The 22,495-nt window shown below is 47.1% G+C and overlaps 1 protein-coding gene across 4 annotated transcripts; it reads right to left on the bottom strand.

Annotated features, from left to right (window-relative positions):
* Positions 1–4,336: 4,336 nt before the first annotated feature.
* On the bottom strand, positions 4,337–22,135 carry RHOT2 (ras homolog family member T2). Of its 4 annotated transcripts, none has more exons than XM_069108088.1 (19): positions 21,976–22,135; positions 21,742–21,800; positions 19,224–19,305; positions 19,009–19,052; positions 18,046–18,099; positions 16,124–16,176; positions 15,630–15,738; positions 14,510–14,611; positions 13,399–13,512; positions 13,004–13,112; positions 12,471–12,591; positions 10,907–10,991; positions 10,521–10,666; positions 10,312–10,412; positions 10,093–10,223; positions 9,800–9,880; positions 8,757–8,879; positions 8,280–8,482; positions 4,337–7,095 (listed from the first exon to the last, which is right to left on the bottom strand). In XM_069108088.1, exons 1-19 carry the CDS (start codon positions 22,010–22,012, stop codon positions 6,978–6,980), a joined length of 1,872 nt encoding a protein of 623 aa, XP_068964189.1. In that variant the 5' UTR covers positions 22,013–22,135; the 3' UTR covers positions 4,337–6,977. The 4 variants fall into 4 exon arrangements, with proteins under 4 accessions (XP_068964189.1, XP_068964192.1, XP_068964200.1 ...); XM_069108091.1 differs by having other exon boundaries at positions 13,399–13,497; positions 21,976–22,133; XM_069108099.1 differs by lacking the exon at positions 21,742–21,800 and having other exon boundaries at positions 18,046–18,162; positions 21,976–22,108.
* Positions 22,136–22,495: the final 360 nt, after the last annotated feature.

The raw sequence follows: 22,495 nt of genomic DNA, 5'->3' as shown, positions 1-22,495 counted from the left end.
CCTTCCCCCTCCCTCTCCTCTTCTCTCCTGGACACACATGCAGGCGCGCGCGCGCCCGTGCACCCGCACGTCCCTCCCCTCTCTCCCAGAGCCATACAGCCCACTCCTCCCCTGCTTTCTGATACACACATCTACTTAAACGCGCAAACACCCCACGCATCTCCCCTCTGCGCTCCTCTTCTCTACTCCCTTCCCACCTCCTCCCTCACACACACACAGTGGGGGCGTGGGGCGATGCAGACTCAAAAGTCCTAGGATCTTGATCTAAAAGGACCTTTGATGGATCCATGTTCCCCCTCATTTTACAGACTGTTCATTCATTCCTCATTTCCTGGCCATCTTTTATATGAAGGGCATCCGGCTAAACCCAGCAGGGTAAGATTAAGGTGCACTCTATAGGTGACCCAGGTACTTCTCTGTCCTGCTGCCTCCCGTCCAGTGTGCTCCTATTAGAACAAGGAGTTCCCTTAGAGCAGACACTGTCATAGCCACCTCTGGATCTCCCACAGCGCTGTGCACAGAGTAGGTGCTCAGCAAACGTGGGTCACAGGGCCACACTCCAAATGAAGTCACATTTTCAGTCACAACTATGTGTCGTCACATGCTCACACATCTTTTATTGGTCTGAATAAAGGCTACATTCCTGCCGTCCCACCCCAAAGCTGTCTGGTACAAAACCTGTGTGAAGGCTCTTAGTAAAACCATCTCATTTAATCCAATCCAACAAACGTTTTTTTAAGCAGCTACGTGCAAGGACACTGTGCTAAGTACCGGGGATAGGAAGACAAAAAGAAAACCAGACCTTACCTTCGAGGAGCTTACATTCTTCTGGAGAGAAAACAACTTAGAAACAGGTCATCTGAGCAAGGAAAAAGCACGAACTAGGGCGATCAGTGAAGACAGACCAATCATAGCAGAAACGAATAAAATCTTCCTTAGAATTTTAAGAAACGATTAAGAAAAAAGAAAAGCCTGTAGCAAATGTACTAATAGAGTACATTTAGGTGTCAGTAAGCATTTTTTGGGCCATTGGGTGGTACAGTGGATAGAGCACCAGACCTGGACTCCAGGAAGAACTGAGTGCATATCCAGCCTCAGATACTAGCGGTGGGACCCCAGGCAAGTCCCTTAACCCTGTTTGCCTCAGTTTCCTCATCGACAAAACGAGCTGAAGGAAATGGCAAACCACTCCAGTATACCTGCCAAGAAAACCCCAATGGGATCTCAAAGAGTTAAACATGACTGAAAAATATCTGTGGAGCAGCAAAGAGTGGAAAAGTGGAGTCAAGGGAACCTAGATCTGAGCGCTGCTTTGGACACTGGCTGTGTGAGCTTGGGCTTGCTTCTCTGAGCCTCAGTTTCCTCACCTGTTAAATGGGGATAATAATAGTACCTAACCCCACAGGGTGATTATGAGGACCAGATGAGATAACATGTTCGAAGCAGAGCCCCTTCAAGAGTGATGTATTAGCTAGCACTACATTTTGTAGATGGATTTTTACTAGATTTACTTGTAATTTTTTGCCTTTCAAAGATCTAACTTCAGGGTGCAACCCACATTCATTCTGGCCAACATGGTAACCACTTGTACAGTCACATACGTGCACTAAATTTCATGTGTAATGTATGTGTAATCATAAATATGTGACATACATAAAGCTCTCTAGAAGACCCAGCATTCACCAAGCACACATTAAGTATGTACTTTTGGTGAAGGTAATGGGGAGACTGAAGTAGATCCCCTCCCTGCCATTTGACAAGTCCCCAGTGTCAGCATTGGAGAGGCATGCTCTGTGGGACAGGATGGAGAGGGGGTCCTGTGGCCAGCTGGCTGAGGCAGTGCCCTCTGGAACAAGTCAAGAAACAACCAGGGCTCTGTCCTCCACCTCATCTACCACATGCATTTATCACCAGCAGCTACTGATTATGGAACATCTGTTAGGTGCGGGACTCAGTGCCAGAGAAGCCAGAGGTACAGGTTGAGGTTACGTCCTGCCTTAGAAGGACTTATGACCAATCCATGGGAGAAGATGGTAAATTGTGCCTCCCACTCCCAATCTACACTCTATTTAGCTTTCAAAACCAAATTCCTACAAAAAATCCTTTCCCAAATATTCCTGCCCATACTGAACTCATTCTCTCCTTCATGACTTCCTGAAGGCCTCTGGTCAATTTGATATAGAAACATTTGTGTTAGACTGCTGTCCCCAAATAGAGGTTGAATCCCTTAAAGGGTCTTCTCTTTTTTCTGTCCCCCCTTCCCTGTGTCCTAGCAACAGTCTCTTGGAATATTAAAGGCTAGTTCCCCATCCTATGCTCTGTGCACCATGATTCTTCTGCTTGGTCCCCTTCTACAGCCCAGAAAGAAAAAAAATTGTTCCTTCTCCCCATTCCCCAGCACACATACTTATGGCAGGCACATGCACATATGCTCTGGGTAAATGTCACAGGTGGGGAAAAGGGGAAGTGAGCAGCAGGTTCCTCCATAAGATACACACCAGAATTTTGCCAAAGAAAAGAGCCGCACAGTGATTTTTTCAGTTTTGAAGGTGCAGCTATCACTACAGACTCTGGGGAGATGCTCAGAAACGAGACACAATGAATGCCCAAACACAGGCTCACTGTGTGCCCCAGAACCCTGATCCTGACTGGGTGGGCGGGGGTCTGTTTTTAGGGAGAAGCTTGAGCCTGGGGCCTTGGAAGACAATGTAGCATTAACGAGAAAATTGGACAAGCATCAGGTGGAAGCATAGCTGCCTGCCTGTGTAGCCATGACTAACCTGGAAGCGAGACCTTATTCTGATGAGTGTAAATCCCCAGTGACTGGGTTCGACTCGAGGTAGCAGCCTTCCAGGCACCCTTTTGCTCACAAGGCCAGAGGCGGCCCTTCCACAGTTATCGCCCCTTAGAGAGCCACAGCTCTTGAATCCCCGCATAAGGAGGACCTATTCCTAAGCCAGGAAGAAGATAGGGATGGAAAAGATCACCCTTGTCTATCTGTGGGACAGAAAAAGATTTGTCCTCTGAGGGTCCAAACCCAAGCTCATATGCTAATTCATCAAAATTTACAGGACTGGGAGGATGCCAAGGAAGAGAAATTTGGTCCCAGTGGACTTGGCCTTATGACTATTATGACAAGAGGCTGTTGGGTTACCATAGTAACCCCCTCCAAGGACCATTGGGAAATCCATAACCTCCTGTCGGGGAGCTGAAAAGGAGCAATTACTCCTGGCAGTTAATGCCCCCAGAGAATGCTGGAAGGTTAGAAATAGCAAGCTGCCCTGCTCAGAGAAGGGGCATTAAACTGAGTGGCTTTTCTCCCTAAAGCTTCCCTCAGCAGCATACAAGGAGGGGAGAGGGAAGCAAGCAGACACAGAGGTTGAAAGAGCTTGCCAAGCCTGGGACAAAGTGGGAGATGTTCCTTACGCTAGCGTATGGGGCCAGAATCAACAGAAACCTTCTCTTTTACATGCCCTTTATTTTCAGTGCTTTTCTTAGAACCTGCCATATTTTCACTATCTGATGTTCACATCCCTATGAGGTAAATGTTATCATCCACTTTACAAATGGAAAAACTAATCCCTAGAGATGATGTGACTTATTAAAGGTCACATCGATAGAATCCAGGTGTCCCGACTCAGACCAGACTTCTTCCTCCAGTAGTCTGGGCTGCCTCACTAGAAGGGGGCATTGACTGGCAGAGGAGTTCCACTACATATATGCTCACCATCAGCAGCAGTGCTCAGGCAACAGTAGAAACCACTGGTTTTTTTCCTTGCTTTTTTTTTTGGGGGGGGGGAGGGAGGGCAATTGGGATTAAGTGACTTGCCCAAGGTCACATGGCTAATAAGTTTAACACAAGTCTGAGGCCGTATTTGAACTCAGGTCCTTCTGACCCCAGGGCTGGTGCTCTGTTCACTGTGTCACCTAGGAGGTGTTAGGTGCAAGATGCAAGAGAAGCCAACAGGGCCTCTAAAACCATGCATTAGTTTAGAGGTATGAAGGACACTTTTAAGCCATGGACAGAAAACATTGATGAGAAATGGTACATTTTCTTCCCTTTGAATTGTGATCTTTCTTTTGGAGCTCTGGGCAGCCAAGTGGACAGTGGTCTTTTTTTTTTTTTTTGCCTTTTGGAGTGCAATTGGGGTTAAGTAACTTGCCCAAGGTCACACGGCTAGTTTTTTTGTGTGGGTACTGTGTGTGAGGTCAGAACTGAACTCGGGTCCTCCTGACTCCCGGGGTTGGCGCTTTACTCACTGCGCCACCTAGCCGCCCAGCCATGGACAGTGGTCTTTACAACAGCTGATTAACATAGGCAGATCAAACCCAGTCCTAGTGTGCACACTTATTTTTATTGAAAAGTGTTTATCACATCATAAAATTATATGGCTTTGGACAATGATCATGATACTCAAAGAGCAGGTGAGAAGTGGCATTTCTTAGTGTCCCAACCCAGACTTTGTTCCTCCTGGGCTGGATGGGAGCAGCACTGGCAGCAGACACTGGTCCAAATGATGTTAGAGCAGCATGGAGAACAGTCAGCGATAAAAGGATATATCCCAGGCTGAGGCCCTTGGCTAGATTCTCCAGAGTCATGCTGGAGCCGAGAGAATTCTGTTAACCCAAAGCCTACTAGTGAAGGTAGTGAAGGCTGGTAACCAGCAGGGCCTCCTGATAGGAGTAGAATTCTTTCCCACACCCAAAAACAAACTGAGGCCCCTCACTACTATGAAAATGCCAACTTCCTCTCATATGTGTCTAAGAATGGGAATACAGAGTGGCTGGGGCACTGGCTCTCGAGCAATCTGTTCCCGAGTTGGAAATCGGGACATGGGGAACCAGAAGCCCACTTCTCAAAAGTCACGAGGTCGGTGTCTTTTCCTGCCCCTTCAACAATGAAAACCACATCCCAAAGAGAAGATGGACATTCATCCCAAGTTAGTTCTCTTCTAGGACACTGTGGCTTTTGCCCTGTATTGTCTTGGGCTGAGTAGGTCCAGTCTCTGCCTAGAAACGGCCTGAGGACACAACCTCAAGAGCAATCGTTCAGTGGCTCTTTCTTTAGGAGATGAAGCTAGGCCACAGTGGCTCTTTAAGCCACACAGTGCCAACCCCAGGACGAAGATCCCAGCTGAACAGGACCGTGAACACACCCTTCCTCTGCTCTATCCTTGTGCCTCTGCTTGGAATCCAGGGGGTGGAGAAGCTTAAGAGCACCCCCTTTCTTCCGCTAATAAAGGAAAAGTCATAGCTCCCTCAGCCTCAAATGGAAAATCCCTATTTTAAATACATGAAGCCTCCCTCCCCTTTAAAGTAAACTAAAGGATGAACACAGACCCTTGATGTCAGTGCACCAAGCACACAACACTGGCCCAGATACAAAGAACCAGGTCTGGAATGTATCTAGGCTGTGGCTCTAAAATAGATCCTTTTTAAAAATAGATGACTGCATTAAAAGGTAGTTTACATAACACTATTGCAACAGCACAACGTAAACTGCCCTACCCTGAGTGTACTTGAAAGGTTCAAGTGCTTCCTCCCTGCTTAACTGGCTGATTCCTACCCCTGCCTTGGATTCAGGAGCCAGATGCAGCATTGAGTGCCAACAGGGAAAGGACGGACGACAAACATGGATGCAATGGGCAGATCGCTCCTTGGGGAGCATTTTCCAAGAAATATGCCTTCATGGAAAGGGATACAGGAAGGGGGGGGGGGGCATGGATTCCAGCCCATGCTAAACTGAGGATGAAGAGATGTTTCAGGCGTACATAAAAAGACATTTTTCAAAGTGTGAGGTCTCAGTAATAGAAAAGATAAAATTTCCAGTTCAAACAGGAAACAAAATTACTTTTTCTTCATGCCCTAATGTGTACACATACTGAAGTGGTGAACAAAGGATAATTATTTCATTAGTCCAAAATAAATCTGGGTCACTCATGGTAGAAAAATCCTTAATGGCCTCCCTCACTCCAGGGGCTGTCTCCTGACTCTATCCCCATTCCCAGACCCATGAGCTTCAGCATACAAAGCTCAGGAAGCCACAGAGCCCCAAGCCTGGTGAGGAAAGGAAGGAGGAGATGACCCAGAGTTGGAGGTTAGCTAAGGAGAATTCCAGGTTTGAGGTCATATGCATCCCCACCATTGGCTCTTTTGGAATTCACCTTTCCTATGATGCCAACACGGCACAAACCCTTCGAGCAGAGTATGTGGTACTCTGCAACCCAGGAGAGGGGCCAAGGGCACAAGGCTGGGAGAAGGAAGATAGAGATTCAGGAACATCTAAGTGCGCGAGGGAAGAAGAAGAGATATGGCCCAGAACATTGCAAGAGATACTACTTTGGGAATCATTGTGTCAGATACAAATGAGTAAGCACGGACTGCAGCACAATTTGTGACTAATGGAGGGAGATCTGCACAGCTGAGAATCCTGCAGGCTGTATTTCTGCAGTCTCCCTGGGTGTCAACTCTCCCCATTGTAAATCAGGCTGAAAGCTGGGGTCAGGAGGAATCACCTTCCTGCTGACCACTGTGGGCTTCCTCTGGGGCTTTGAGGTTCCCCTCCCTGCACACCTGCTACCCTAGAATCACGCAGGGAAGGTAGAGATGTCCCACCTCTCAAAGCCAGCCCCAAATCTCCTTTCAGAGAGATAGATGGTGACTGAGATTAGGTGACTGAGCCTGAACACTGTAAAAACTCCAAAAATACAAACTATGATCTGAAGGAGGTCTGTCTGCTTCTTCAGCCCCTCCCAAGGGCCCTGAGATTGGGAACACCAAGTTTAGAAGAGACAGTAGGGTGAGGAGAGGGTGCATCATGGAATATCAGTCGAGGCTATAGAAGGGGCTCTGAGGCAGAGGCAGCAGAGCTCATCAGGGAGTGTTCCTCCAGGATATGGGCAGCCCTGATCTGCCCTGGCAGGATGCTGAGGAGGAGCCAACTATAGCAAGTGTCTGGTGTGACCTAGACCCTCCCCTTACTTGTTCTTCACCAGGGTCTTGTAAAGGGTGAATCCAAGGACTGCAGCCACGGTGGCCCCCAATGTCACCCGGAGCCAAAAGGAGGCCGTTCGGAGCTCTAAATCGCTCAAGTGCCTGCAGGAAAGGAGGACACACAGACATTTGGTGAAGGAGCCCAAACTCATTCTCCCAGTGCTTTCCCTTGGGCACTATCATCCTCCCCCACAAGCAGTCTTTCTTCAGTCATTCTCATTTCTAAAAAAAAGAGTGATTCCAGCCAAATGAACATAGGAAAATCCCAAAGCTCTTAACTCAAACACTGATGAAAACCTTGGAAAAAAATTTCCTTATTTGCAAGAATGACTGCCCACATTCTTTACCCAGAACCCAGGACTGGTTGGCAGAGGAAGCACCTAAGGGTTTTTGAACTTCCTACCAGCATTTAGCATGGGGCTAAGAGCCTTTTATAAAAAAAATTTACAGACACGCCCTGGTAATACTCAAATCACAGGTATTCCATTCTTTTTTGCTTTGAGGGATGTTTATGGCATATTTCTAACCTGACACCAGCATCTTAGAATAAGCAAGAAGGTTTTCTTCTAAACTCTCCCTTGGTGCCACTGTCAGTGAAAGGTGACCAGAGGGCAGAATAGTCTGCCTCAGAATGGGGGTCTTATGTCCCCAAGCAGGATGGTGAGGAAGACAAGAGTTGATTTTTTTCATGATTCACTCTAAGGGGAATGAAAGTGCTGCAGAAATACCAATGGCTATGTTTTAACCTTCTTCAAACTGACTGAATAAAAATGGGTAAGGGAAAAAGTGCTGAAACCCCCCATAACAGGTTCCCAGGTCTTTGAAATGCTGGAGTTTTCTCTGAGTAGCATAGGTCACTTACATTACACAGTGAGAAAAACACTAACCTAGGTGTTAGAACACTGGGATTGGAGTCTCTGTCACTCCTGTAACTGAGCAAGTCTCTGAGCCTCACTTTCATCATCCATAGGGGGTTAATGATCCCTACCCCGCCCACCTCATAGGGTTGAGTATCAATAACCAAACAGACGTAAAAGTTCCCTGAAAAGTGATGTACAAATGTAAAATATTATCGTTTCCCTCTTATAAACCCTGGCCTATAGTAAGCGTTTAATAAATGCTTGTTCCATCTCTTTCTTATCCCTTCTTCAAGGGGCAATCCCATCAGATTCCCTGAGAAAGCCTCAAGAGGCTAACTCTCCTACTGGAGCCCAAGGACACTGAAGTCTGAATCTTTTTGTTCAAAATAACAACTGTTTGGTCAGAGTACTGGCCATGGTACCCACGGGAAAGTGGCCAAAGTTGCCAGCCGGGTGAAAACAGTGGTGCTTGGAGCACTGGGACCGCTGCTGGTGAAATAGCATGGTGCAGGGAGATGGTGCCTGTAGCAGAACTCAGCCGGGGACATCCCTCGTGGTGGGATCACTTCTGGCAGATCAGACTTGGAAGCAACAAAGAGGCAGGGTATCTGTCCATCCATATAGTATTGCTACAGAAAAAAAGAGAGCTCAGGTCACAGCGTGAAGGCTATGCTTACCAGCCCACTAGGGAGGAGGATCCTGGAACACCAAGGTTTCCAGGAGAAGTGTACCTTATTTGGCGGATGACCAGGCATTGAAGAAATGCCTACAACTCTGATGGGTGGGCACCCTGCCATGAGCAGGCCCACGCTCTCCCCATACCAAGCTTAGTATTGGTCTGAACAGCAAGCCCTGTGGCCTTTTCTTTCTAAGAAAAGGATCTGGGGCAAATGAGTAACTTGCCTTATAAATACTGGCGCAGTAGGTGAAGGATTTAGGGTCATTCACAGCAAACATCAAGCAGGCGACATCACAGGCTGCACTGGATGCTGTAGTGAATTGTGTGTCTGCTTCTGCCTCAAACAGCTGAGGGACAGGGAGACAACAAAGGCAGGGAGCACTGAGTCAGTTCTCAGCAGGCCACAGTCCAATGAGCTGCAGGTCACTTCCCTATCAGGCCAGGGCCAGGAAAGAAGGCTTCCCACAGCTGCCTTGGCACTAACTACCTACATCCCAGAGTTCCTCAGTTGAGGAGATAAGCCTGGAGCTACTAGTTCAAATTCTCACTTGGTCACCCTTGCCTTTGAGCATGGTCAAGTGCCTTGTTACCTCTATTTGGGTCTTTAGTTAAAAAGTGATATCTGGATGCACAACGGATACCCAAACTATCATGACAGATGAAGACTATGCAAAAATAATACGAATCCAGGCTTTCTAGAAAACTCTACTTCTTAGGAAGCAGTTTCCCTACCTGAATTGGCTACCAGAGCAGTAACCCCTAAACTTCCTCAAGGAGAGAAAAGTCCTCAGAAATATGCAAAAGTGCTTCATGTATTTTCAAATGCAAACACTCCAAAGTGAAGAAATTATACCATGGCCATGGAACGCGAGGGAATGGCACCTCAAACCCAAAAGCAGGCATGAGATGGTAGGTTGTCCTTGTTTCTGGCTCAGAGAGAACTATTCAGTGGCCATGTCTCCCCCTCTTAGAACTGTCCAAAGGAATCACAATTCCATCTCCTGGCAGACTTGTGTGCTTATTTGCAGAGATGAAAGACCATTCCTGGGGCAGCTAGGAGGCACAGTGAACAGAGCACCAGCCCTGGAGTCAAAAGGACCTGAGCTCAAATCCGGCCTCAGACACTTGACAACACTTACTAATAACCATGTGACCTTGGGCAAGTCACTTAATCCCAAGTGCCCTGCCTTCCCCCATCTAAAAAAAAAAAAAAGGCAGAAAGACCCTTCCCTGAGCTGCCACCACTTCTGAAAGACCCCAGACTTACTATTAAATATTTCTCCTGCCCGTTGACTTGCACTGTGTTGATGACATGGAAGGATTGTCCTCCTGGGTGCTCCCTGAGGGCCTGCAACCAAGGCAGGCATGGGTGAACAGGATATCAAAGTGATGAAGCACATACCCAAAAGATTCCTCTCCCTCCATCCCCAGCAGGACCTGTTTCCTCCCTTGGGGATGAGACAGTACAAGACACAGGGGCTTCACTAACCATGAGCTACAGAATGAGACCGTGAGACAGATAGATCTATATACACACAATGGGAAGTGGGACAAACTCACCTCTAAGTTCTTCCCAAGGAAGGCCTGTAGGAATGCTGATTTGCCTACGCCTCGGGCACCAATCACTTTACAAAGGAAGACATTCCTCTGTGTCTGTCCCTTTTCCAGGTCCATCTTCTTCTCTCGGGTGACTTTAGCAGGGAAAACATATGACACAGTGATCATGAAGGTCTCTAAGGATCCCTCACACTCCATGGGAACTGAAGAAAGTCTTCCTACCTGTGATGGCATGTGTCTGAGAGTCTTGCTCACACAGGATAGGGTAACCCAGGTAACCAAGGTGCTCCAGGCAGTGCTGGATGTTCAGGTAGGTCACTAATCTAGGGGAGCAAGAAAAGAGAATGCAGCCAGTTATGAGGAACAAGGGAAAGGCAAGTGAAGTCTAGAGTGAACATGTGTTAAGGGGGATGGAGAGGGACTACGCTTACGTCCACTGGCAGAGGAATCCATGCAGGGAAAGCAGGCCTTTATCATTGGTGCATACTGTATTGTAGAGTTCAGGGCCCCAAGGCAGAGATGGGAATGGGCTAAAGAAGCTCTGAAGCTCAGAAGGGGAGAGGGCTCCATCTTGGTCCTGGAAACACAGAAGTGTCTCAAGTGACCACCTTGGAAAGGGTGGTCCAGTGCAGCTATGATGGCACAGCTGTGGCTACATCAAGGTTGGGGAGGTAGAATAGGGCAGGGGAACGTGTTTATAGTTTTTAGATGGGTATAAACAAAGGAATGTGGGAAAGACTGCAGAGAGGCATGCAAGCCCTAGTAAAAAGAATAACTGGTTGTCCAGGGTGAATTTGGAGTATGTTCTTATTCTCACCTTGTCATGCTTCTCAAACATCTTTTGCAAAAACTGGTAACCAAAGTGATTGAGCTCAGTAGTACAGCCAGGAGGAACACGGATCCTGGAGGCGGAGAAGGAAAACTGTTAGGGTGGGTGTGGGGTGGTGAGATGGGGCTGACTGGGGACTACTCCCAAGTTCTAGCTTCCACTGGTCATAGCTCAGCCCTAGCTAACCAATATTAACAAATGGCTTACTCAGAACATGATGCTAACCTAACCAGAGAGATTTCTCATCCAAATAGCCACATACAAGTTATTCCTGACCTAGATCCATTTGAACTAAAGGAATTAAGTTTAATCTTTTGTAAACCATTCTTCTCTAAAACCACTAGAAGTAGGAACTCAATAAAAGATGCCTGGCCAGGGAGAGTACAAGCTCACTGTGGCCAGCATTCCAGGGGCATTGCTGCATTGCTTGCCGGAGTTATAATCCCTACAGGAGGGCAGTTACCATCTGCCCAGTTAATAAATTTGAACTCAGTACATAGCCTCTTTTTAAAAATATTCTATTGTATTTTTATTTATTTTGTTAAATTTTTCCCAATTTTTTTTTTGGAAATAGAATTTTACTTTTCCCAATTACATGTAAAGATATTTTTCAACATTGACTTTTTTAAATAAAATTTTGAGCTCCAAATTTTTTCTCCCTCCCATTGCCCCTCCCCAAGACAGCAAACAATCTGATATAGGTTATACATGTACAATCATGCAAACATATTTCCACATTGGTCATGTTGTGAAAGAACAGAACAAAAGGGAAAAACCACAAAAAAAGTGACAACAATGCTTTGATCTACTCTCAGACTCCATCAATTCCCTATCAGGATACAGATAACATTTTCCAATATGAGTCTTTATTGTGCTGCTGAGAGGAGCTGAGGCAATCATGGCTGATCATCCCATAGTGTCGCTGCTACTGCAGTACATGGCCTTTTAACTGTCTACCTCTGAGGCAATGCTTCTGGAATGCAGGTCACACATAGGAACAGAAACTTAGCATGCTCCTGCCCTCTCCTTCCTACAAAGGTCACAACCTGGAAATCTCCAAATCAGAAATAGCTGTGGGAAGTAGCCTGGGTTACAATGATTTTTCTTCCCGATGATAGGAAACCTATTGTCCTTGGCACCGAGCTAAGATGGCTGGGGAATAACAGCAGCAAACCCTAACTTGACTAAGAAGCAGGTCGATTATTGCACCAGATGGGCTGCATGCGTAAGATGGTGTTCAGATCTGCAGTTCTGTTTGGAAAACATGGTTCTGTCTGGCTGTCAGCTCTATGGCCCCAACTACAACTCGCCCTTTTGACACACAGTGGCTGAGATGGCCCCAGCGAACACTGCCTTCTCTGCTCTTGGCTATGGCATTCCTGGTACAGAAGGGGTGAGCAGGGCTATCAGATCCACCCGTTAACTCCAAGCACGGTGATCCACAACAGCCCTCAGGTTAAGCAGGGAGGCAGAGAGCCTGGCTCCTTAGGGAAACCAGTGCTTAGCAAGGTTCTCTAGCTCCTTCCCCTTCAGACCTCAGAGTGTCACATACAGTGGGTGGAGATAGTCATGGGTCAGCTCCAGCTCATCATCATAGCCAAAGCGGCGCAGGATGGTCCAGGTGGTCTCGTGACGACCCCTCTGAATGAAGAGGGTGTTCAGGAAGAGGAAACCTGTGAGAGAAGTGGAGACAGCAGTCATGGCCATATATATCTAGAGAGCCCTTTCAGATTCATCATCAAGCCTCCTGAACTCAAGGATGAGACAAGCCCCCTTGATCTGGCTGAATGGATCAAACGATACACTGGACCAGGGGGAATGGAATCCATCCCAGTCTAATTTCTCACTCACTGTGACCCTGGGCAAGTCATCTAACTTTTTGGAGACCTCATTAAAATAACGAGAAGCATCCAGGATAGGAAGAGAGCTCTGTCTTGACTGTCCTGGAACTCAAAGCAGAATCTGGCAACAGAACAAGGCAGTGATGCCACCTCCCTGTCTGTGTGAGTTTCTGGTATAGACAACCTGATGGGAAGTTCCCTCAACAGGAAGTGAAGGGAAACATGCATACAGGTAAAAAATTACCATCCAAGCTCAGCCCATCATCCTTCACGCCATCTGTCGTGTTCTTACACACCACCATCTTCACGTCCTCTAGGGCTTGGGGGGCCAAAGGATTTCCAAAGCATGATTTCTGATCCCAAGAAAAATACAGATGTTAGATAAAGAAAGTGGAGAAGGCAAGGTTCTTCAGCCCAATTGCTGCATGGAAAGTCATGCACATACCTAGCCAGACACAGCTCTGAGCTTCTATCAGAGGATTGGTTGTAAACCCATAAGAAAAAAGAACTGGTAGGGTTTATTCCAATGGAATGTGACAGGGTAGGAGTACGACATGGAAAATGCCAAAATGCTCAAGGAGATGTTTCTAATATGGCAGTAAGTCCCTGCTACAGCAATCACTATCCTTGCGCACTCACCTGAAAGTAATTGAGCTCATCATCACTCAGCACCTGGTTGTTGTCCTGGTCAGAGAGTCTGAAGATTCGGGTGAGGGCTCGGGCACAAGCTGGCCTTAGCTGTAAGGAAACAAACTGAAACCTGTTCACCTAGTAAAGTCACATGAAGACAATCTGTAAACCACAAAGAAGCCTAATATCCCTGGAAACGGAGGGACTTGGGAAAGAGAATTAGGTAAGGTAATTTTCTCCTCTATTTCCCATTAGCCAGTCAGTGTTTCTTCCCCCTGCTCCCATCATTCCATTCTTTATCACTCTTAACCAAGAGCAAATGGTGCAAAAAAGAAGGGGGATATAACCATCCATTCTGTTCTGGGAGCAGGTCAGGCATGAGATGGGAAGGGAAAGAAGCTGAATTTCAGGTTAAAACCAGGTCTGAAGAGTATATGCCTGCAATAACATATGGTTCCATTGTCCCCCACTGGTACAAACGTTTCAGAATTGGCTGTGTTCCCCTGGATAGCATCTGTGGCCTGTACCACCAAATACCATGTTTGCTGAAAGGATACAAGTGAAATACACAAAACATGGACCCCAAAAGTGTCCAATATGAATCAATGCTGTGTGCTGGGTGCCAAAAAAGTCGCACCCTTGGGAGTCCCAGAGCCCTACGGGTACCTTTAGCTTGGAGGTCTCAGTCTTGAGCTTTTTTGGTCCAAGTTAAACCAAGTTAAAATTGGCCAAAAGGCCAACTAGAAAAAGTACTGAACATTACAATAAGCGGATCTGGGTTACTATGGTACTATGCTATGCTACCAGCTCACGGTGTGACCTTAGGCATGTCTCTTCCTCTCTCTAGGTCTGTTTCCTCAACTGAAAAATAAGCCGATTAGACAAAGTGATCACTAAGATCCTTTCTACTCTGCCATGCTATGATTCTCCAATTAAAGGACTCTATAGCAATATAAGCTGCCTTTCCTGAATCAGGCTTGAAAACTAACAATGGAAAAAGAAATATTAAAAGAATTGGCAGGGGAATATTCAGTGGTCAGGATTCAGACATTTTTGGCTTCAAAGTGGAAGCCAAACCCAAGTAGGCCTCCATCTTCACATAGATACCCCACATTCTTACCTGTTTCTCCTCTGGATCATACAAAGGGGCTGTAGGATGTAAAACTGCCTTTTGAGCATAATAGAACAATTCTGAGATGTTTTTCAAGTTCTTGGCAGAACACTAGGAGAAACACAAAAAATAGGACATGAGTGAGAGACGTCTATTCCTCAAGATTCTAGAAGATGGACCTAGGGTCAGGAGGAAGCAAATCAGTGATAACAGTCAAGAACAAAACTAATAGTAATGTAGAACTACTACATTAGTATTTTTGTTAGCGGTAAGACACAGCTTTCCTTAAGAGTGTTCTCCTCTGCCCTGCCCTGCAGACTGGAATAATTCATCTGATTCTAAGCCACGGCAGGGCGGAAGCATATTGAATACATGAAAGGATGACCTTGGATTACTCCCCACTGCCAAGGAGAAAGTTTGAACTCTTTGGCCTGGCATTTTAAATCTCTCCATAAGCTGGCTCCAATCTCCTTTCTTAGTCTTACTTCCTACTACTCCCCCACAGAGAATTTCTCTAGTGAAGCAAATTATTCAACTTCCCTCCAAAATATCTTGCATCATCCCCAACTTCTTGTTACTTGGATTATTTCCTTCTCCACCACCTGGATATCATTCTCTCTCCTTTCCACTTGCCCTAATGCTATCCATTCATAAACACACAGTTCAAATCCCCTCTTCCTACATGAAGCTTTTCCTGATCACACCAGCTGGTGATTTTTCTCTCATTTTTCCAACAGAATTGAAATGAATTCCCGACTCCTACAGTTCTTCCTGGCTCCATACCTCATTTGCTGCTTGCATTATGTTTTCTTTGTATGTCTTATCCTTCAATTAGATTACAAGCTTCCTAAAGGCAAAGACCATGATTTTTCTGAATCCTTTATAGCCCTACAACAGTGCTAACATATATCAGGTGGAGGAAACCTGGTGGAAAAAATCCCAGACCTAATATATTTCTCTTTAAATCACTAGATTCCTTCACAATAGGTCCCTGTTTAAGAAGCAGTAATTAGGAACAAATCATTCAGAAGAGGAGTAGACATCTCCCAGAGGGAGAAGCTATGCTGAAATGACCCTTGGTCATTTACTTCTACTTCTCTTTTGTGGGCCATCCTGGTCTGTTACTCACCTCTACACAGGTCTCTATCTCAGAAAACTGGTTCATGATTGGCAGAATGGTCTCCATGGAGCTCCCAGAGCGTAGATCTGACTTGTTCCCCACCAGAATGATAGGGATTCTGGGAAGATAATGACAAATGGAAGCTTTTTAGAGGGGAAGGATTGGAGTCCAGTGGATAAGCATTAAGTCTGACCCAAGTACAAGTGGTACAAAGGGCTGTGGTTGGAATACAGGCCATATCAGAGTCACCTCTCACCCATTTCAGAGAAATCATATGGGGGCAGCTAGGTGGCACAGTGAATAGAGCGCTGGCCCTGAAGTCAGGAGGACGTGAGTTCAAATCCAGCCTCAGACATTTCACACACACACACACACACACACACACACACACACACACACACACACACACATCGTGTGACCTTGGGCAAGTCAACCCCAACTGCCCTATCTTCCCCTTTCCAAAAAGAAAAAAAGAAAAAAAGCAGAGAAATCATACTTATTACCTGGGCCCTTTTTCTGTTCTCCCATTTACCAATGGAATCCACTTTGTTCGGATCTGAAAAGTGAAGCCCCCCAACAACATTAAAAAAAACCATTTATTGAGCATCTACCATATGTGAAACAGTAGGGAGGAAACAGAGATGAGTAAGACAGATCTTATCCCAGTGAAACTTTCTTTCTAGTACTAGAGAGAAGCGACTGATACAAACTGAGCCTGTGATTTTACTGGAACAGGGAATTCTTGGACGAGGGAACTCCCTCTACTAATGCAGGGCAGTACCTCCTCCAAAGTTTACAGCCTCGCCCTAGAGCAATGGTGTCAAACTCAAACAGAAACAGATCTCTGTAGCTGTATGACTTAGAAAACCACAAATTAACATTATCTGTGTTATAATGTATTTTTAATTTGTTAAACATTTCCCAATTACATTTTTTTTAAAGCAATCAGGGTTAAGTAACTTGCTCAAGGTTACATGGCCAGTTATTTCTGGGTGTGGTGCTGAGTATCTGAGCCCGGATTTGATCCAGGTCATCCCGACACTGGAGCCGGTGCTCTTACTCGCTGAGCCACCTGGCCGCCCCTCCAATTACATTTTAATCTGATTCTGGCACCACTCCTGAGAATTGTGGCCCTTGAGTCTGACACCTCTAGCTTAGAGATTAAGTGCTTTACCTAGGATCTCAGAGGCAGTATGTGTCAGAAGCAGGACATGAGGCCAGCTTATTCTCCACAATGGCATGCTGGCTCTTTACTGGAGAGACTTGCACAAATAACTACAATATGAGGCTGTTTGTGGAAAGTACAGTAAGTTTCATGGAAGTTAAATGGAGGGGAAATTTACTTTCAGCTGAGGTGAATCAGGGAAAATTTAATAATGAGGGTCACATTTGAGCCAATACCAGTGAGAGCCAAACAGACCACTGAGGCCCATCCTGCTGTGTCCTGGGCAAAGCCATACATTAACTCCAAATTCCCACTGCGGGGAGCAACCTGCAAAGAATCCAACCCTGGGTTATAGGCCTTCAATCTCCCAGGAATACTAGACCACATTCTTCTTGGTACGGATCCAAGTGACCTTGCCCTTTGACTAGTCAGGGGCTTTCTCCTTTATACAGTTTGTCCTTAAGAGAACAGGGTGGCCACTCAGGGAGATGCTCAAGGTTCACCAGAAGAGGAAAGACTTGCAAAATTACCCCTTATTCACTCACTTGCCCCTCCAAGATGAGAAATGATATATGCCATATGACAAAGAAAATAAAATTCACTGCCTGCATTCCTTCTAGAGAAGACAGCAAGCAATATAAAATATAAACTGGCAACGTTCTTGTCCTTACAACCAGCTCTGTAATATTCTCTGGATATTATAGATATATACAGGGCTACGTAGTGTGTGGGTTATAACGGCTTTTCTCCTTCTTCTTAGCCTTAAAAAATTTCACTGCTTTTTAACTTCTTAAAGCTACAGGGGAAAGGCAAAGAGTAAAGGACAGGGAGAACTGCACACCTGTCTACTTTTAGTAGGCTTTAGTAAAATATTCAAGAGAAGAATTTAAAATTATTGCTTAAATGAGATTTAATGATTTTTCTATAGATTCCAATCATCAAAGTTTTCTTGGCCCCAGTGACAAATGATTGAGAGGCAGCTGTTTTTATGAGGCTTCTATAAAAGAATCTTAGCAATCAAGTAACCAAAGAGCTCCCTACACGTGACTCCAGTCACTCCTTCCATAGACTTTCCATAACTCTAGGATGGGGCTTGTGTCTTGTTTCTTTTGGACTTCTCCTCCCCAAGCCTGCCCTACAGCACTCATTATCAGTCTCTGTGCACTGTGGCTGCTAAGTATTTTGGACCAGTTTCTGAGAGAAAGCAGCAACTGTAACAGGTCCTAGGCAATCGTTTGACTGTGAAAGTTACTCTCTTACCTTCTCAATGGTGGAATCCTCAGAAACATCATATACCATGCATACCACATTTGCCTGCAAAAAGGATCCAGAGCAGGAATGGGGAGATATTAGAAGCTAGGCCATCTAATGCTCCTCCTAGAACAGGAAGACCTTTGTACTTACAAAATCATTCTGTCTTTCTCTTTCCCTATTCCACCTCAGGCCACTACATTCCATGCCTGCCAGGCTCAATTCAGAGGTGGAGACCACTACCCTGATTGGCATTTTACTCCTGGTTCTTATACAATGGAAAATGTTTCTTTTTTTTTTTAATTTTTTAATTTTAATTTTTATTATTATCATTTTTAAAGCAATCGGGGTTAAGTAACTTGCTCAAGGTTACATAGCCAGTTATTTCTGGGTGTGGTGCTAAGTATCTGAGCCCGAATTTGATCCCCAGGTCATCCTGACACTGGAGCACCACGGTGCTTACTCACTGAGCCACCTGGCCGCCCCTAAGCAATTGGGGTTAAGTAACTTGCTCAAGGTTACACAGCCAGGTGTTTCTGGGTGGGTGCTAAGTGTCTGAGCCCAGATTCCATCACCAGATTACCCCAACACTGGGGCCGGTGCTCTTACTCACTGTGCTACCTGGCTGCCCCTGGAAGAGGTTTCTAATGGGCAGTGTGACTGAGCATTAGGGCACCAAAGACAGACCCTTTATGAATAAAGACCTTGTTTACCCAGCATCACATAAAGCTCCTACCCTAGCATCTTAGAATGTTAGGGCTAGAAGGGGCTTCAGTGTTCACTTAAGTCTGATCCTATTCACAATATGAATGGAAACATCATAAAAGACCTAAGGTCAAACAGAAAGTAAGTGGCAGAGTCATAACAAGAACCAGGTTCCTAGATTCCTGTTTTGTTGGGGATTTTTCCCCACATTCTACCACCTTGGCTCTGTTTACCATTTTACCCCACTGTTCCTAATTTCAGTCTCACCTTATGGATCTCATCCTGCAGTTCTTCCTCTGTCTGTTCCGTCTCTGAAACGAGAGGACACCATTACCCAATTCTGAGCCATCCTCTTCTACTTGATTCCTGGATAAGCACTCAAGACAGTGTGTGTGTAGGGTGATTTCCATTGAGGAGGCTGCTCCTGGGAGCAGACTTGGGCTGGGGTGTTTGCTCAAGGCCATGCTGGGGAAGGGGCCTACCTGAGTAATCAACAATGTGAGTGGGCACCTTCTCAGGGGTAACATCAGCTGGAATTGTGATCTCTTCAGCTCGAGGGGGAACCTTAGAAAAAACAAGTGTTCACAAAAGGCAGGAGATGGGATATGTCAATAAGAGATTAAAGAAACCAAACACTTACAACTTCTGCTAGTCCATGAGTGTGGCCAAAGTCCTAAGGTATGAAGACCCCAAGGCTAAATAGCATAAAACCTTTCTCACACACCAATTACTGCCCACAGATAACTGCACCCACTGTTCCAGGGACCAGTTGGTACCTTTGCCCCTGTGATTCAGGGGAAACCCTGATACACATGATGAGAAATATTTAGTAGCTTAGCCGATTGCTTTCATCAATTCCCTCAATAATGTCAGCACTGAGGTAAAAAAAAAAAAATTACCAAAAAAAGGTGACAGTCACCTGGTCTGGCAACCTGGAAGCCATCCGGAAGCTGGAGATGATGCTTCCCTATAACACTGGCATCAGTCCCCTACAAGTATCCCTTTTAAGGGATGGAGTCTAATAACATTTTAATGTCATATTATGATCCTTCAACTAAAGGGAAAAAAATCTTACTTCACTCACATGAGCTCAAAGAATTAGAGCCTTATAGCTAAAAAGGCCCTGAAAGATCACCTAGTCCATCCCTAAACACTCTTTTCCCTCCCCTCTCCTCATTTTATATATATGGAAAGTTCCAAAGAGTTGATGTGATTATTTGCCTATGGTCATACTGGCAGGAAATGGCAGAGCCATGATTCAAATTCAGGTCCTTGAACTCCAAAGCCAGTGTCCTTTCCATTGGACCACAATGATTCCCCTCCCCCATTACAAGACAGCATTCTCCAAATTTAGCTACTCCCCTGCTCCAGAAGCTTCAGTGTCTCCCTAGAGATAAACATTTAAAACTCTTCACCAGCTGGCTCCAGCTAACCTTTTTAAGGTGATTACACTTTACTCCCCATGATGTATTTCATGATCCAGCTAAACTAGCATGCTTGCTAGTCCCACAGACAATATTTTAGCTTCACACCTTTTCAGTCTTGTCTCCCCCTCAGAACATCTTTAGTCTGTTCAAAGCTCAGTTCAAAAGTCACTATTTTAGAGAGGCCTTTTCTTAGTTCTCAATCATTAGTCACCCTTCCAGGCCCCAGCAGATAACTTTTGTATATGTTATGTATTTATTTGTAAACATGGTGTATCTCTGGTAGAATGAAGTTCATTGTGGGTGGGGACTGTCTCACTTTTGTATTTGTATTTCCAGTGCCTACCCTGTGGTGTGTAGGCCTACCCTAGCATGTGGCATGTAGCAGGTGCTTAATAAAGGCTTACTGGCTAACCGGAGTCTCTGTTGTCCTCATTACCTGCTTTTTTTTCCTTTTTTCTCTCCACACTCTTAAAACAGAGTAGTTCATGGTGAGTAACTGCTGAGAGGATGGCAGAAATACAAAATAAGAAAATCAAAAAGCCTTTAGGGAAGTCCCAATCTCACTGCCCGAGAACAGGTGGTGCAGTTTCTGTAGTTCTATGCAAACCACATGCAAATGCATGGAAATGCAGACTTCCCAACTATTTCAGCCACCCGTGGAGCCGAGGGCACAGCCTCTTGCAGACGGCTGTGGGAGGGTTCCTAGGCTGACAGAGAGCTGCTCAAGGCTCAAACCGCCATTCCTTGCTCAGTAATCCCTGGAAGCGGCCCTGGCTACCATGAGCACAGAGCAGCTCCTCAAAGGACACAGATTTAAGTACAAGGAACACAAGCGCTAATCCCGGACTCTGCACACAAAGCTAATCCCAGACACGCAGGCCGAGAAGCAAAGGAGAACATTAGGGTTGGGCATCAAAAGCAGCGCCTGAGAGGCCACCTCTGGTCCAAGCCTTCCTCCCCCGGAGGAGGAAACTGAGGCTGGGCCACTACACGGGTACACGGGTACCACGTGGGAAGTCAGAGTGATGATGCGGGCTCTCCGTTCCAGGGCCGCCCTTGTCCCGCCAGGCCGCCCCGAAGACCTGGGCTCCGGCCCCAGGCTGGCTCCGATTCTGGCCAGGGCTGTGCGGCCCACCCGCACGGGGCCGCGGCGTGCTCGGGCCGCCTCCCGCAGGCCTGCGCCCACCACGTCCCCCCTCCCCGTCTCTCTTGCCGGGTCTGGCTGCACCAGTGACCTCACAAAGAAGTTACGGGGCTCGAAGGGGCCGGCACTTAGCGCTCCCTCTCTCTTCACGGGCGAGGAAGCAGAGGGTGCACAGGCTCCCAGAATGGAAGAGCCTGAGGTCAGAAGGGACCCGGGCAGGCCCTACCACGCCCCCGGGGCGGAGCCACCGCCGAGCCCGTCCCGCTGCTGGACAGCTTACCCACCCCGGGCCCAGCGGCCTGGGCCTGCCGTCCACGCCCCAGCCCCGCTTCTGCCGCCTTTACGTGCCCGGGGGCCAGCGGCTCCGCAGCCTCAGCTTCCCTCCCTGTGAAGTTGGGGCAGGCATGCGGGCGCGGGGGTGGCACTCACCTCCTCGGGGAACTCCTCACCCACCAGGGCCATGATCAGGGAGGTCTTCCCCACCTGGGCTGCAGGAGGAGGCACAGAAGCGGGGTGGGAGAGAGAAGGGGGCGGGTCAGCGCCGCGCCCTCCCTGCCCCTCGCCCAAGGTCAAGGCAGGTGCCCTTGCTGCCCCCGCCCCCACCCCTGCCGCCCGCGGGCGCCCCGGCCTGACGGGACCCCGGCTCCCCGCCGCCATACTCACCCTCGCCCAGCAGCAGGATCCGTACGTCCCGCTTCATGGTCCCAGCAGAGGCCGAGGTCTGCCGGCCGCTGGCTCCCCTCAGCCCGCACTTCCGCCTCAGTTTCGGCCGGGCCCGCCAAACCGCACCAGAGAGCACCGGGAGCTGGCGCCTAGAGCGGACCCGGCCGCCGCCGCCGCGCACTGAAGCAGCGCCCCCTGGTGCTCTGCGATGAGGACTGCGCTCAGCCCGCCCGCGTGGCCTCCCGAGGATGCTGCATTCTCCCTGCTTCAGGCCTGCAGCAATGCCCACGGTCCTTGCTCCCTGCTGCTGCAGAATGAGGCATGCACTTTCGGACGTGCCCGATGGCATGTCCAAAAGAAGAGTTGGGGTGCGTGCAAAGTAACCAACTTTTTCTTTTTGAAACAAAGAGCACTAGCCCGGATGTCAGGAGACCTGGGTCTGACACTAGTTGTATGGCCATGGGAAGCTCACTTCAAATCATCTGACCTGCTGGGTGCCTGCCTGGGATTTTACCCAGGA

Source organism: Petaurus breviceps, unplaced genomic scaffold (assembly GCF_028583685.1).
Source record: "Petaurus breviceps papuanus isolate PSGF00001 unplaced genomic scaffold, PetGlider_PUasm1.0 138, whole genome shotgun sequence".
NCBI classification, from domain to species: domain Eukaryota; kingdom Metazoa; phylum Chordata; class Mammalia; order Diprotodontia; family Petauridae; genus Petaurus; species Petaurus breviceps.
This window is presented reverse-complemented; position numbering and strand designations above follow the sequence as displayed.

Bases quoted from the DNA above. Each gene is read 5' to 3' on its own strand.
- RHOT2 (XM_069108088.1), bottom strand. From the start codon at position 22,012: ATGAAGCGGGACGTACGGATCCTGCTGCTGGGCGAGG. The intron at 12,592-13,003 runs GTAATTTTTTAC...CTTCTCTCACAG, and splicing joins TGATGGGCTGAGCTTGGATG to GTTTCCTCTTCCTGAACACC. The intron at 10,224-10,311 runs GTAGGAAGACTT...TCCCTGCTAAAG, and splicing joins TCAGACACATGCCATCACAG to TCACCCGAGAGAAGAAGATG.